Consider the following 17,651-nt stretch of genomic DNA (forward strand, 5'->3'; position numbering starts at 1 on the left):
CAAGGAAATTCTGTGCTTTGCAATCCGGCTAGCAACCGGCGCCGTATCTATTTCGGGGTCGAATGGTGTGAAATGGGCGACCGAGCAGATGATTGTGGACGACCAGGAAATATATGCGAAATGGGATACTGGAAGATCAAACTTGGCATTACATAACATCTAATCTATTCATTACAAGAACTTTATACAGGGTGTTTCATTAATAATTGTCCATATAGTAACTGGAGAAACTTTAGCACAAAATACGAAGATTTAACCTAAAATACTTAAATAAAATGTGGTTCCTTACTGAGTTACAGGATGTTTTATCTAAAAATTTAAAAAACATTTTTGCTCAGCATTTTAAAACTATTCGACGTATCCTTTTCATACTTGGCAGGAAATATATGTACTATACACACTACTAAATTATGTTAAACAAACGTTTCTGGCTATTACCAGAGGCGTACGACGGGGGAAAGTGAATGGTTGACCCTTTCCAAATTCTACGCCACTGGCGAAATTGCTATTTTAGTTCAATTTTTGGATTCTCCAATACTTTCTATGAAAATAATATACTCTTCATTCGTAACGATAAAGTCATTAGTTTTCGAGATCTTTGAAGTTAAAAATGAAACGGGACGGTTATTTTGATTAATGTATTGTGTCGCTTCATTTTTAATTTCAAATATCTCTAAAACTAATCATTTTTTTCGTTACGAATGAACAATATATTATTTACATAAAAAGTATTGCAAAATCAAAAATGTACACTAAAATAGCAATTTCGTCAGTGGCGTAGAATTTGGAAAGGGTCAACCAGCCACTATCCCCTGTCGTACGACTCTGGTAATAGCTAGAAACGTCTATTAATCTTAATTTAGAAGGGTTTACAGTACCTACACTATCTGCCAAGTATGATAAGGATACGCCAAATAGTTTTAAAGTACTGGGTACAAATAATTTTTAAATTTTAATCATATGAATCATAATATCATAAATTAATCAAAATAACTGTGCCGTTTCATATTTAACTTCAAATATCTCGAAAACTAATGACTTTATCGTTACCAATGAAGAGTATATTATTTACGTAAAAAGTATTGGAGAATCTAAAAAGGCACTAAAATAGTAATTCCTCCAGTGGCGTAGAATTTGAGAAGGGTCAACCATTCACCATCCCCTGTCGTACGCCTCTGGTAGTAGCTAGAAACGTTTGTTTGTCGTAATTTAGTAAGGTGTCTAGTAGTCGCACTTTTTGCTAAGTATGAAAAGGATACGCCGAATGGTTTTAAAATACTGAGCAAATATAGTTTTTAAATTTATAGATAAAACACCCTGTAACTCAGTAAGGAACCGCATTTTATTTAGGTGTTTTAGGTTAAATCTTCGTATTTTGTGCTAAGGTTTCTCCAGTTACTATATGGACAATTATTAATGAAACACCCTGTATAAATAACACCGCTAATGTAAGAGTTAATAATGTGGTTTCGAAAAACTTCAAATTAAAATCTGGAGTGCGACAGGGATGTGTAATATCCCCCATTCTGTTCAATATATATAGGGAACACATTATGCGTCAAGTTTTTGAGGAATGGCAAGGTGGAGCAACTATAGGAGGAAGAAAAATCAAAAACCTACGTTATGCTGATGACACTGTTATATTGGCGTCTTCACCAGAAGAACTGGAAGAAATTATGAATAGGCTAAGAATGGTGAGTACGGAATATGGTTTGAAAATAAATATACAGAAAACCAAAGTAATGATCATCGATAGAATCAGAAACAACCAAACGGAGATAAGAAACTTATCAGGTTACGCAGGTTACGAAGTGGTCAGACAATTTAATTACTTAGGCTCCGTTATTACTAACAATGGAAGATGCGAAGACGAGATCCGTAGACGCATCATAATGGCCAGATCGGCAAAAGCCAAACTCACAAAAATATGGAAGAATGCTGACATTACAAAAAACACAAAATTACGCCTTGTTCGAGCGTTAATATTTCCTATCGCCACCTACGCTTCAGAGACTTGGACCATCAAAAAATCAGATTCAAAACGTATAATGGCATTTGAAATGTGGATCTACCGGAGAATGTTGCGCATACCATGGACCGCACATCGCACAAATGATTCAATATTAGCCGAACTTAACATAAACACTAGACTCACCACAACTATTAACCAAAATATACTGAGATATTTTGGACATATAACTAGAAGAAGAGAAGGCATGGAACGAATGATAGTTGAAGGCAACGTAGAGGGCAGAAGATCCAGAGGAAGATCTCCATTACGATGGTCGGGCCAAATAAAAGACGTGACTGGTTACTCACTCTCCGAAGCAAAACAACACGCGCGGAGAGAGAGAATTGAACAGAAATAGTCAAACGACTTACATGACGCCACTACATAATTACGAAGGAGAAAAGATAGAGGAGGATACAACATATGACAGAAGCTCGAAACAAATGACAATCGATGAAAAGCCCTATTGAGCTTTACCACGCTTTACCCCACTAATCAATCAACCTATATACAGATTATACAACATAATATGACGGAAGCTCGAAACAAATGACTGTTGTTGAAAAGCCCTATCTGTCAGGCCCCTATCTGTCTGTATAACTTATTTTACTTTTGAGTCGATTTTATTTGCTGGCAAGCAGTTAAAATCCCGTCCTAAGGGACGTATACACACGTCTAAAACCTTACGTCACGGAAAATCGAATACAATCGAAACGTTGCGGTTATGCGGTTTCTGAACCGTAACGTAAGCGTACCCAAACTTATAGAATCCTTGGTTGTTTATAGGGTGTTTGGGTCGGACGGTTTTGATCTGATTCCATTTAGAACTTCAAATTAAGCGGCCAAATAACCGCTTCAATGGCAGAAGATTTTTGTTTTCGAGTCGAATCTCTCATAACAGCTGTAGAGAAACGATCAATTCTTTACAACAAGAAGCATCGGGATTATAACAACAAAGATGATAAAGAACAGGCTTGGATGGAGGTTTGTGCGGAAATCCTACCGCAATGGTACGATTACGAAGATGCAGAAAGAAATTCAAAATGTAAGTCAATGTAACCAATTGAAAAACATTTAATTATAAATGAAAATATTGATAATTTATTCTCTAATATCTACACATGCATAGTCTTTAAATGAATTGAATAGATTAAATTCTATATGTGTTTCTGGTATTTACTATCTATGTATTGTTTCTCTTTCAACTTGTTGCATGAACACTTTATTATTGTTCTTCTTCTACTTTCTTGTATGTAGCTGTTTCTTCTTATATTAGCCTCCTAAATTGCTTAAATTATCGCACCATCTTTTTCTTGGTCAGCCAATTAATACTTATTCGCCTGGTGAGAGGTTACGAACCAACTGTCAGTTAATTCTTGGTTCGTAACCTCTCACCTGAACACAAGTACATACCTTGTGCAATTTTCGAGCAAGGATGAAAAACATTCACATGTGATCTTTAAATCTTAAGACATCGACTTAATGTCCACCACTTTTTAATATAGAATGTAAAACAATAATATATTTTAGAGGTTTTTATACCTATTGAAGTGGCTAGTTACAATTACTTGTACACTGGACGTTTTCTAATGCTGAAAAACCTGACATTCTATGTATTCAGGAGCACTGGTGTAATGAGGATAATATTAATCTTATTTATATCCCAGGGTACACTTTAGTAACCCATTTTACTAGAAAAAATAAAATACATGGTGGAACTCTTATTTTATCTAAATCTGGGACAGACAAGTATGCAGTCTCAGTCGTTGATTGCCGTAAATTCTCTGAGGAAGAAAGCTTTGAATGTTGTGCTGTGACTATTTTAATCAGTAACTGTAAATTTCTAGTCATTAATGTGTACAGAACGCCTAACAGCAATCTAGATTCTTTTATAAATAATTGTTTTAATATTTTAGGTCATTTTCACAACCGTGTTGATAAAATTTATCTCTGTGGAGACTTTAATATCAACTACTTAATTCAGAGCAATGAAAAACTTCGATTAGATGATCTTTTTCAATCGTTTGGTTTGTCTCTTAATATCCCAAATATACCAACACGTATTTTCATGAATAACAATAAAGTAACAAAAACAAAAATTGACTACATTGCTACTAATAATATCACTATGAATCATACTTGTCAAGTCAATCAACCCAATATGGGTGACCATCTTGCCATTATTTTTGACATTGTTGTAGGTCGTAATCAGGATAGGATGGAATCTAATATAAAACAGCAGTGTTTTAGGTGTTTAAATGATAATAATTTAGACATCCTAAAACAAGACTTAATGAGGATTGGTTTTTGCGAGGTATACAATGAAAGTAATACTAATAACGCTTTTATCGAATTTATGGATACTTTAAACTTTGCTATTACTTCAAACTGTCCCCTTAAAAGTAAAATAGGTAAGGACGTGCATAAAAGTAAAGGTTGGGTTGATCATGACATATATGCTAGGAGTAAACAATTAAAAAACCTATTTAATGAAGCTAAAAACTCTAATAATAGTAACATCTGGAATGAGTATAAAGCTACCAAGAAGGAATACAATAATCTTATTGCTGAAAAGAAAAGGGAATTCAATTATCTTCAAATTGTAAGTAGTAATAATAAACAAAAAACTATGTGGAGTATAGTAAATAAAACTATAGGGAGAAAGCAAAGTACTAATAAAATTAAACTCAAAATTGAAGACAAACTAATATCTGATGATAAAAATTTAGCTCAATATTTTGCATGCCATTTCAATGACAGAAATAATGCACTAAAAAATAGGCTTGACAATAACCCTCAAAACTGTACTTTATCACATAGGTGGACTATAGACAGTTTTGTTTATTTTCCAGTAACATCTGATGAGGTTCTTGATATTATTTGTGGTCTTAAAAATAAACATTCTTTTGGAAATGATGAATTAAACACAAGAATGATCAAACACATCAAGGATGTTATATCAGAACCGCTGGCATATTTAATTAACCTAGTATACAACACAGGTGAATTTCCTGAAAACCTAAAATTAAGTAAAATTGTTCCAGTATATAAAAAATCCGATCACACTTGTATTGATAATTATAGACCTATTTCTTTGTTAAATGTAATTTCAAAAATTTTTGAACGAGCTTACTACACTAGGATCATACAGTTTTTGGACAAAAATAATGCACTGTGTTCAGAACAGCATGGCTTTCGATCCGGAAGATCAACAGAGGGGGCTACTGAAGTATTTATGGAATCTGTCTATAGGCACCTTGATGATGGTCTTCTTGTAGTGGGTATCTTCTTTGATCTTTCCAGAGCATTCGACAGTCTTAAATTTGAATTTGTCCTTAACAAATTGTATGTCCACGGAATAAGAGGTAACATGTTAAATTTATTGAACTCATATCTTCTGGAGAGGAAATTCTATGTTGAATTAAACAAGGAAAGGTCAGACATCTTCAGTGTAGATGTAGGAGTGCCGCAGGGATCTGTGTTGGGACCACTGCTATTTCTTATTTTTGTCAATGACCTACCCGATCATATTACTCATGACCACATTGTAATGTACGCAGATGACTCATCTGTGATTGTATCAGCACATACATACGTAGAGCTTCAAAATAGAGTGTCAAGGGTTATCAGATTATTCCAAACATGGTGTACACAAAACTTGCTACAACTGAATATTGATAAAACATCGTATATACATTTTAGATGCAAACGAAATATGCCAGTTGTGTCTATTCCTGAAATTGTAAATATTCCAAACATAAAATTTTTAGGTGTATTCTTGGACCAGTTTATGAGTTGGGATGTTCACGTTGAATATGTTAATAAGAAACTAAATTGTTCATTCTATGCTTTAGTACAGTTGAAGAGAACACTCAGTATTAAAACTCTCATTAATGTATATTATTCTTTGGTTTATTGTCACCTTACTTATAATGTTACGTTATGGGGTAATTCCACAAAATCAGACACAGTGTTTATTAAACAGAAGAGAATTATTAGACTTATCTTCAATATTCCTTTTGGGCATACTTGTAAGCAAGTTTTCATTAATAACAATATCTTACCGTTGCCTTCCATATATATCTTGAAATCCATATTGTATATTAAGCATAATTTACATTCATTCAAGAGAAATTCTGATTTACATGCATACTCAACTAGGAATGCCAATCAGTTTGTTACTGTTGGTCACAAACTATCCAAATTTGAGAAGTCCACAGATTATGTGGGGGTCAGGCTATATAATCATCTTCCAAATGAAGTTAGATCTTTGCATCCGGTGAAATTCAAAAGAATTGTGAAAAGTATACTATGTAAACATGCATTCTACAGTGTAGAAGAATACTTAGCAACTAGATTGCTGTTATGAGTTCTGTCTAATATTAATAATTTTCATATTTATCAATGTACATTATGTTAAATCTAAAATTTAAGTGTATGTATAGGTATTTGATTATGTGTCTGTGACTATATTGTGTTGTATATCTGACGTGTATATCCATCTTTATGATGGCAGCTGTAAAGCTATACCAATAAAGTATTCTATTCTATTCTATTCTACACTGATGATGGTCAGCCTGACCGAAAACGTTTTGTACTTCCACTCCTTTGTGTTTACAACAGAAGTGTTTACTTCATTCCACCTTGTTAATTTATTAATATTTTTTGTACTTTGACAATGGCATCGGATTTGGACGTCGAAATGTTAAGAAAAATAATTTCTTTAGTAAAATTGTGGCTTAATTCTCATTAAAAATAGTTAATTACAAAAAAGGCCACAAGAAAACAGCTTCAGAACAACATCCATTTATGTATTCTACATTGCATGCTCTTCTTAGTTTTTTTCTTCTCTCCCTATCCAACAGACTCTTCCCTGATATTCATCGAAGTATTTTCATCTCTGTTGTTTCTAGTAGTCGTCTTGTTTTAGATGTGTCAGTTCTTGTCTCCAGTGTGTATCGCAATATAGGTCGAATTGCTGATTTATAGATTCTTGCTTTTGTGTCTTGTCTTATGTATTTGTTCTTCTAGATTGTGTCATAACAAAGATCTATCATTATTTTCAAGGATCACTGTATTTAGAAGTATAATTCAGCCCCATTTTGACTACTGTTCAAGTGTTTTATATCTAGGTGATAAAGGATCAATTCAATCATTGCAAATTTTGTATACGCTCTGAGCTTCGCTGGTGTCGCTCCTAGCGGACTACTAATTCAACTTTCACCAGTAATTTTTAAATTTATTATTTAATTGTTATTGCTTAATATTTACAACGCAAAAAAGTAATTAAATTGTAATCGATTTTTTTAAGATTTTGCTAATCATTTTGACGTTCTATTGATAAAATATGAATTTCTTACTTCGGATACTTTCACAATTATCGTGTAGATGGCGCTAAGATTAATAGATTAATTTATAATTACATATTACGGAACATTAAAAAAACTTAAATTCAGTATTTAAAACGTAAGTATATTTAAGGTAAAAATATATACCACAGCTTTGACCAACTAATATTTTTTATAATTAATGTTTTTAATTTTAATTTTAAATTAATCACTTTGACATTTATGTCAAATTTCCGGTAAACGTTTACAGACTTGCCACTACTGGCGCTCGCGAATTTGTAAATATCCCCTCTACGTACGAGCTCACAGCGTATAATAGAGGTATGAGAACAATAGGGCTTTTTATTCACAGTCATTTGTTTCGAGCTTCTGTCATGTGTCACATAATATTAATATATCCACGTCATATGTTATTATATATACCAATGATACAAACCAAAGACGTATGACGTAGATATATGAATATTATGTGACACATGACAGAAACTCGAAACAAATGACAATTGATGATAAGCCCTATTCTTCGATGCAATCGCTACACATAAATTGAGATTATGTATTCTACTTTAGGTTAGTTTTCAGTTCGACAGAGGCTTTACTACAGTACTATGGTTTTCATTTTTAAATTAAAAAAAGGAATGTTACCTGCATATTTTAATGAACATGTTACATTGAGGGGTCAAGTTCATTCATAATATACCACAAGAAATATTGAAGATTTTGACATTCAAAAAACTAATAAACATAGTACAATGACATCCTTGTTTTTTTACAAATGTATGAAAGAATTTAACCATCTTCCCCCCAGTGTTAAGAATGCAGTGACAGTTCCAACTTTTAAAAAATTACTAAAAACATATATATTTTACCCGGTTAAAAAATCATTTTTAATAAGTCTGTATCTGTATGTATTGTACAGTGCATTCGTAAAGTGTGGAAACGGTCTATTAACTCATGACTTAATTATTTTCAGAGTTAAAGCTCTGACAGGTCGATTTTTATTTTTAAATTATGATTTTTTTATGTATAGAGTACATAATAGTGACGTCATCGATGATTTTTTTAAATGGGAATAGGGGTCGTGTGGTAGCTCATTTGAAAGGTGATTCAATTCTCTATTTAGTAATATAAACATTAACATCATTATTTGTACGGGGTGGCCAAAAAAGTAATTTTTGAATTAAATTAATTGCTGCAAAAAAAGAATACATGTAGGTAATTTATTTAACTCAAAATACATTGTACTGCTCTCAGAAAAGAAAAAAAATGTTTATTTGACAAATAAACATTGCTTTTCGCTGAGCTTAAATGTTCAAACTTTCAAGAGGCAGGTGTGTGGTTGTTTGACATTTCATTTAAGTGAAAAACAATGTTTATTTATAAAATAAACATTTTTTTTATTATATGTGGCATCAGTAAAATGTATTTTGAGTTAAGTAAATTACATACATTCTTCTTTTTACGTCAATTATTTTAATTCAAAATTTTTGGCCACCCTTTATAAATAATGATGTTAATGTTTATATTACTGAATAGAAAATTGAATCACCTTTCAAATGAGCTACCACACGACCCTATTCCCATTTAAACAAATCATCGATGACATCATTGTGCCCAAATCGATGATGCAAAAAATGTGATTTAATTTTTTTTTTCATGTTTAGGGTAAAATTGCGATTTTGCCCATGTTCCCCCACGTAAAATTCAAAATAACCAAATTTTCGTTTTCAGCACCACCAAAAACATAAAGTGTGACCAAAATTAGCCATTCACCGCACCGTGGTCATCATATTACACAGTATCTCGACAAATAATCGTTTTTTGTGGTGTGCCTCTCGTCTAAAAAGTCACATAACTTTTTTCCTATTGCATATTTTGACTTAAAATTTTCCAGAAAACTTCTTCATGAATTATGTTTTATTGTTGTGTTGGTTAAAATTTAAAATTATAAGTTAAAAAGTTTGTCACTTAATTTTTTTAAGTAAACATGAAACTAACGAAATCTGACGACAAAATGTTTAAAAATTAACAACTCCTCTTCTAATTTGTATAAACATTTTGTACAAAGCTTGTTGTTATCTAAATACGTCAAAGATGACACAGTAAACTCTTTAAGAGGAAATATTTACAGCGACCAAAGATAGCAAGGTAAATTTGAAAAATCATCAAAATTGATTTTTCGCATTTTTGCATACAATTTGAGTTTTTAACATGTTCCACCGATTTTAGATAAAAATAAACTTCATATTCAGATTCAGCGACCTCGAAAACATAAAGAACCACCAAAATTGGTCATTCACCTTAAAATTGATTTTCGTGGTTGGTATAACATAATTTTAGGAGTTGCTGTCGCTCGCCTATAACCTCTCAGTATTGACAGATCATAACATAAGGACTAATTTCCACAGAATCATCATCATAATTCTCGTTGACTTCCCTAGGCGGGGTTGGCTTCCCTAATTACATTTCTCCATAAGTTTCTATCTTGAGTCATCTCAATATCAATCCCCCTTTACCGACATGTCCTGCCTAAGCATCTTCCCTAGGTCTTCTTTCGATTTCCTCTCCTAGACCTTCTCGGAACCCACAGATCAGCAACTCTCCATATTGGGTGATTAACGTTTTGACATTGAACATAACCATCTTTCTCTCATTTTGGTATCAATTGGTATTACACCTATATATATATATATATAGACCGGTCACTCTAGTATAGAGTATAGGTCGCTCAGGTTCATGAGCTCTTTTAATCCATTTCATGCGGTGGATTGGTCCGCATAATTCCTCTTCATTATCCTTTATAGATTTTCGTGTTTTTTTGCTTTTTCTGTAATCTGTTTCCATTCTTTCCTATTCTGTATTTTTTCTCTCCAGCCTGTAATTTCCATATTGGATATATCCTCTCGCAGTTGGTCTTCCCATCTTATTTTCGGTCTTCCTCTAGGTCTGTTTATTACTGGCGTCCAATTTGTTATCTGCCTAATTAGTGCATCTGCTTCTCTTCGTTGGATGTGGCCAAACCATTTTAACCTTTGTGCTTTAATGAATCTCACTATATCTTCTCCTTCCATTAGATTTCTTATTTCGTGATTCATCAGAATTCGTATTTCTCCTTGATCTGTTTTGATTAGGCCATGTATTCTTCTAATAATTTTTCTTTCTATTATTCTCAGTTTTTCTTCATCTTTTTTTGTAAGGCACATTGCTTCTGCTCCATAAGTGATGACTGGTCTAATTGCCGCTCTATATATCTTTGTCTTTGTTTTCTTGCTTAGGTTTTTATCTTTAAGTAACTTGTGGTATTTCCAGAATGCCCTATTCCCTGCTTTAACTCTTTCATTTATCTCTATGCTTCTTCTGTTTTGACCATCTACTATCACTCCTAAGTATTTAAAGCAGTCAACCCTTTGGAATACATTATCACTTATTCTTATCTCTTTTATTCTATTTACTTGGTCTTGATTTCTCGTACTTATTAAGTATTTTGTTTTTTTCTGATTAATTATTAACCCCCTGGTTTTTGCCTCTCTTGTCAATGTTAGCAGTGCATCTTCTAGACTTCTCTTGTCACGGGCTATCAACCCTAGGTCGTCTGCATACCCTATTATTTGTGTAGAACTTTGGATTATTGTCTTTTTTGTTAGTCCTGTGTTTCTAATTACTCCCTCCAAGGCTATATTAAAGAGCGTTGTCGATAGGCTGTCACCTTGTCTTACCCCGTGTTCTATGTTGATATTCTTCGTTTCACCATCCACTGTTTTGACCTTTGCTGTTGTGTCCATCATTGTCATTCTGGTCATTCTTATTAATTTTGCAGGTATATTCATATTTTTCATTTCTTTTAATAGCTGTTTTCTGTAGATGCTGTCGAAAGCCTGCTGGAAATCAATAAACAATATGTGCAATTCTATGCCATGTTCGTAACTTTTTTCAATTGTTTGCGTTAAAACGTGGATTGCATCAATTGTTGATCTCCCTTTTCTAAATCCCTGTTGATATGGTCCTAAGTTTTTTTCTGTGTATCTGGTTAGCCGATTTCTTATAATTGTTGTCATGATCTTATATATTGTATTTAATAGCGTAATTGCTCTATAATTGCTGCAAAGCGTTGGGTCTCCTTTTTTAAAAACTGGTATAATGAGTCCTTTCTTCCATTCTTCAGGCATGTATTCCTTTTCCCATATACTGACCATTAATTTATATATACGGTTTAGAAGGTCATCTCCTCCATTTGCAATAAGTTCATTGTTAATCTCATCTGGTCCTGGAGTTTTGTCAGATTTTAGTTGTTTTACTACTTCTATAAATTCTTGGTAGGTAGGTGCATCTTCTTCTTCATCTCGGTTATCTGTTATATCTTCTTCTTCTGTGTCGATTGCTTGGTTGCTTGTATTTATATCTTTAAAGTGATTTTCCCAATCTTTTTTGCTTATTTTGCTGGTCACTTTGTTACCATTATATTGTTGTTTTATATATTCAAACAATTTTTTGTTGTCTCTATTATTTGTTTCAATCTCTTGCATCTGATCTGAGATCCATGTCTCTTTCTTTCTTTTATAAAGTTTGGCCGCTTCTCTCTTTTCTTGCTGGTATTGTTCTCTTTCCTCTTGTCCGCTATTTTCAAGCCATTTGTTTCGTGCCAGCGTTTTCAGTTGACTTTGGTATCGACATTCTTCGTCAAACCATTCTTTAGTTTTTTTATTTTCTTGAGGTCCTATGGTTTGCTCCGCAGCCTCTATGATGCTCATTTTTATATTTTTCCATTCCTCTTCTACGTTCGTGCCATTGTACCTCTTTAGTTTTTGTACTAATTCCTCTGAATACTCTTGTTTTGTTTGTTGCACTTTTAATTTGGTTAAGTTCCACTTCCTTCTTTTTCCTACTTTATTATTAGCTTTGATGATTTTCATCTTCATTTTGGCTATTAAGAGTATGTGGTCAGTGTCAGCGTTTGCTCCTCTAAAGGATCTCACATCTTGTATTATCTTTGTCCATTTTTTCGAAATCAAAACATGATCTATTTGGTTGCCATCTGATCTCCCTGGTAACATCCAGGTTATCTTGTGTTCCCTTTTATGAATAAATTTCGTACTGACGATGTAGGTATTTGTTGCTGCTGCCAGATTGCAAACTTTTGCCCCGTTATCGTTTGTGACATTGTGGATCGTTTCTTTACCTGCTACATTTTGGTTGTAGCTCTCTTTTCCCACTTGCGCGTTAAAATCTCCCAGTATTATTAAGATCTCGTTCCTAGGAATATTTTCGCAGGTTTCTTCTAAAAGTTCATAGAATTCCATTTTATCTTGTTGGTCTGCTTCCTCGGTAGGTGCGTAGCAGTTAACTAAAGATATATTGGCTTGTTTATTTTCGATTCTGATGTAGGAGATTCTTCCATTAATAGCTTTGAAATGTATAACTTTTTCTCTCATTCTTTTGCTCACCATAAAAGCTGTTCCATTTTTCCCCGGTTTGTCTTCTCCTGAGTAATACATAGTAAAGTTTTTCTTCTTAACTGTTCCTTCATTTTTCCATCGTATCTCCTGTAGTGCTAGTATTTCTAGTTCGTATTTTTCCATTTCTAAAGCAATTTCCTGCATTTTCCCTACTTTTAGCATTGTCTGGATATTCCATGATCCAATTTTAATGGGTTTAGCTCTTTTATTCATGTTAATTTTATTCCTCTTTTTCTTGTACATTGTTTTATTATTATCATTATCCATTTCCTTAGCCGGGTCTGTTTCCACTATCCTTCGGTTTGATTCTTTCAGTTTTTTGGATTTTCTCTGTTGTTTCCAGTACACTTCAGCTTTAAGTGTTTTATTATGTTATTCCATTCCCAAAGTTGATCGTCTATCCATAATTTTTTGAAGCCCATCTTCACTTTCTTCCCTGCTTCCTTTTCCACCTCTGCTCTTTTCTTTACTTGCCTGTGTATTCTTCGTTCTTCATAGGTTCTTTGTTCGTCGATAAATATTTTTGTACCTTTGAGGATTTTCTTTTGTTCCATTATTTTCTTTTTATCTTGTATATTTTCCAATTTTGCTATTATGAACGGCTGTGAATTTCTTGGTCTAATTATCTCTGTTTGTTCTATTTTAGCTTCAACGTTGAGTTTTATTTTTAGTAAATTTTCTAGATCTTCTTTTACATTTTCTTCTCCTATTTTAATTCCCCTGACTATTACGTTTGTCTCAATTTTCTTTTTCTCCTCTCTTTCCGTTCTATCCTCTAGGTCGCTTAGTCTTTTTAGCACTGCCTCCTTAAATTTTAGTTTGCTTAGCGTTTCCATTTCTTCTCGCACTTCTTTAATTCCAGCTTTCATTTGTTTATTTTCTGCTCTTATTTCACTCATTTCTTGCTTTAGTAGCATATTTTCTCTTTTCAGCTCCTGGTTTTGATTTCTTAATTCTTTAAGCTCTTCTTGGATTCCATCCAATTTTTGCTCTATCCTCGTATCCCTTGTTTCCATTCTGTCCAATTTTTCTCGCAAATCTTTTATGAATTCTTCCATGTTGTTACTATTCGATTGTTACTATTTGATTGTTACTATTTGATATACTAAATATATTTTTTACACACGTATAATTTGGCTGTCTGCGGTAAGTGCAAAAATCCGATTCAACCTCGCGGAGATTTTTGCCCTTCTTAGACTGGCCTATTTACACCTATACTTCCCCTAATATGCTCATTCTAAATTTTATCATTTTTTGTAACTCCACTTATCAATCTTAAGCATTCTCATTTTCACCACATGCATTTAGAATAGAATAGAAATATGCATTATTTTCACTGAAAATTATACAAATTTTATGGACAAAGCTTAACATAAAGTCAGAAAAAAAAATAAATAATAACAATAACACATACAATTTTCTGAAATTTGATAAATCGTCAATATAAAAAAATACAAGTTAATAAAGTAAAGAAAATAAAACAAAACCGATATATTGCAAAAATTAATAGAAATTGCAAAGTGAACATACAACAAAGTAAAATACAGACATAGGAACTAATAAGTTTAAGCTGCTGCATGTAACACCCAAATATAGATAAGTTTGGTTCTTTGTACATTTCTCTAATTTCTTAGTTAGTCATTAAGAAACTCTTCTACTGAATAATATGGTCTTTTAGATAGATGAGCTTTTGTCATTTTACGGAACTTGGGGAAAGATGTTGCAGATTTGAGTTGTAAAATTTTAATTTTTATTTTTAATAACTTTTTCAAAATGAAATAATACGTTCCATTTAAAATTCACATGCGTAGAATGGCCTGTTAGTTTTAAGAAACGAAATATATCAGTTCTCAGCTTTTAAAAAAAAACCAGATGATATACGCCCTTGTATGGGAAATTACCTTATCAGACCCTAGGCCCATAAATTAGTTTAAAAACCACAAACTAATGTTTTAGTTCAGCGGAGTCGTTTTCACCAGTCTCGGTCGATTTCGCATCCCGGCAAGTGGTCTGACACTCTTACGAGATCTATAAGCAAAACACCTTTTTTTACCAAAATAAATAAGTATATTATTGACAGTTGTTTGCGTTTTAATTAATATTTATTTTATATAATTAATTCCGTCAACACACACCAAACGGAACATTATATTGGTGATCCCGAGAATATTTAGAACGCCGCGAAAATTGAAAAAGTTAGTGTTAATAATATTCTTTTGCCGGTTTTAAACACAGTGAACATCGAAAATGACGGACAATACCAGTGCTTCAGGATAACAGTGCTTCAGTTAATCGGATTTCAGTTAAAATCCCACCGTTCTGGCCCAACGATCCTGAAATTTGGTTCCTGTAAGTGGAAAATCAATTTACACTGGCAAACATAACAAGTGACGCCACAAAATTCAACTATATAGTTGCCAATTTAGACACAGCTTACATATTAGAAGTTAGGGACATTATTGTTTCACCACCAGCCACAGAGAGGTATGTAAAATTAAAGTCAGAGTTAATTAAGAGACTTAGGCCCGGTACTTTATGCAACTTTAACAGCGGGTTAACTAACCGGCTGTTTATCGGGACCTCTTTAGGGTCTCTTGCGTTGTAATAAATGCAATTATAATTATTATTATACTTAGTTATAATTATAATAATACTTGTAATAGCATTTATTACAACGCAAGAGACCCTAAAGAGGTCCCGATAAACAGCCGGTTAACCGGCTGTTTAAAGCTGCATAAAGTACCGGGCCTTAGGCCCGGTACTTTATGTCTCCGTTAACAGCCGGTTAGTTAACCGGGGTTTAATCGGGACAGAAATATATGCATAACATAGACATAAACGCAACTATACTTATTATTATATTCATAAATAATTATAATAATAATTATAATTGCTTTTATTACAACGCAAGAGGCCCTATGAGGTACTTTTCTGTCCCGATTAAACCCCGGTTAGCTAACCGAGGTTTAACCGGGACATAAAGTACCGGCCCTTAGTGCATCACAGCAACAAAAAATTAAAAGACTACTTGAGCATGAGGAACTGGGCGATCGAAGACCTTCCCAGTTCTTACGACATTTACAGTCTTTAGCAGGCACAACGGTACCAGACAATATTGTAAGGTCTCTGTGTTTAGGTAGACTGCCATCGTCTATACAGGCTATTCTAGCTACTCAAGCTAAAGCTAGTTTGGACGCAGTTGCCGAGCTAGCTGACACAATATCTGAAGCTATAGCTCCTAGGGCCCAAATTTCAGAAGCTTCTAACGCTCTTGAAAGCACCATTGATAAATTGACAGCCGAATTAGCCGACATGAAAATCCAGCTAGCTAGCTTGTCGCAGGCTCAAGCACAAACAAACACATACCATCGCAACCGCAGCAACTTAAGACGCAGACCATATCCTAGAGACAGTAGCTACAGTAGGGAACATAATAGTGACATATTATGTTGGTATCACTACCGTTTTGGTGACCAGGCTCAAAAGTGCTCTCCTCCGTGCAAGCATCAGGGAAACATCGCGGGCAGTCGGTTAGTGCGGCATCCGATCCAAGCCCAAAGTCTCGCCACCTTTACGTAACAGACTATAAAACATACATGTATAACAGACTTTACTAAAAAACAATTTTTAATCGACACCGGTGCCGATCTGTGCGTTTTCCCGCGGAAATATGTACGGGGTGCACGCGAAAAGACTTCATACGAACTATACGCGGCCAATGACACTAAAATCGCGACATACGGTTATGTGAACTTGACATTAAACATCGGACTACGGCGTGATTTTACGTGGCGATTCGTAGTGGCGGACATTTCAAAGCGTATCATTGGAGCTGATTTTCTTTCCCATTTCGCTCTCCTAGTGGACATTGCTAACCAGTGCTTAGTAGACAGTACGACAACCCTTCGAACAAAGGGACTCGTTAAAGCGTGTTTCGACGGCAGCGTAAAGACTATCGCGGAAGTGTCGCGTTACCATGAACTGCTGCTACGATTTCCGGAAATCACGCGACCCGCCGGTATCGTGAAAGACATTCAGCATCAAACCAAGCACCACATCGATACAACACCAGGTCCACCCGTTTTTTCGAAACCGCGACGATTAGCACCTGACAGACTGCAATGGGCTAAAAAAGAGTTCGAAAATCTTCTACGACTAGGCATCATAAGACCATCAAAAAGTAACTGGTCTACTCCACTACACATGGTCCCGAAGAAAGGTGAGGAATTGAGACCCTGCGGAGATTATCGACGTCTAAACCAAAGAACAGTTCCAGATCGATATCCAATTCCGCACATCGAAGATTTCTGTCAGTCGCTAGCTGGTAAGACAATTTTCTCTACAATAGATTTAGTGAGAGCATACAACCAGATACCAGTAGCCACCGAAGACATACCAAAGACCGCCGTTACCACACCATTTGGGTTGTACGAGTACTTCTGTATGTCTTTTGGTCTACGAAACGCAGGACAGACATTCCAGCGTTTCATAGACGAGATTTTACGTGGTCTAGACTTCGCCTACGCCTACATCGATGACATTCTCATTGCGTCAGAATCCGAAGAGCAGCATATGTCGCATTTGGAAGAAATTTTCAAAAGGCTCAAGCAGTTTGGCGTTGTGATAAATCCAGCAAAGTGTCAATTCGGCAAAAACGAGATTACCTTTTTGGGATACACAGTATCAGACGGAGGACTCACACCTCCACAAGAAAAAGTAGCAGCTGTACAAAATTTCACTCAGCCAAAAACAGTCAAAGACCTACGCAGATTTCTAGGTATGTTAAACTTCTACCGAAGGTTCATACCCAATGCAGCTGAGCTACGAGCACCACTACAT

At 34.3% G+C, this 17,651-nt stretch overlaps 1 protein-coding gene across 1 annotated transcript in view; it reads left to right on the forward strand.

Annotated features, from left to right (window-relative positions):
- Positions 1-2,781: 2,781 nt before the first annotated feature.
- Positions 2,782-17,651, forward strand: part of LOC114339139 (uncharacterized) — a 31,952-nt gene continuing 17,082 nt past the window's right edge. Inside the window, exon 1 of the mRNA XM_028289772.2 lies at positions 2,782-3,056. Coding sequence (XP_028145573.1) covers positions 2,870-3,056 — 187 coding nt within the window. The 5' untranslated portion in view covers positions 2,782-2,869. The remainder of the gene's footprint in view (positions 3,057-17,651) is intronic.

Source organism: Diabrotica virgifera, chromosome 5 (genome assembly GCF_917563875.1).
Source record: "Diabrotica virgifera virgifera chromosome 5, PGI_DIABVI_V3a".
NCBI lineage: Eukaryota > Metazoa > Arthropoda > Insecta > Coleoptera > Chrysomelidae > Diabrotica > Diabrotica virgifera.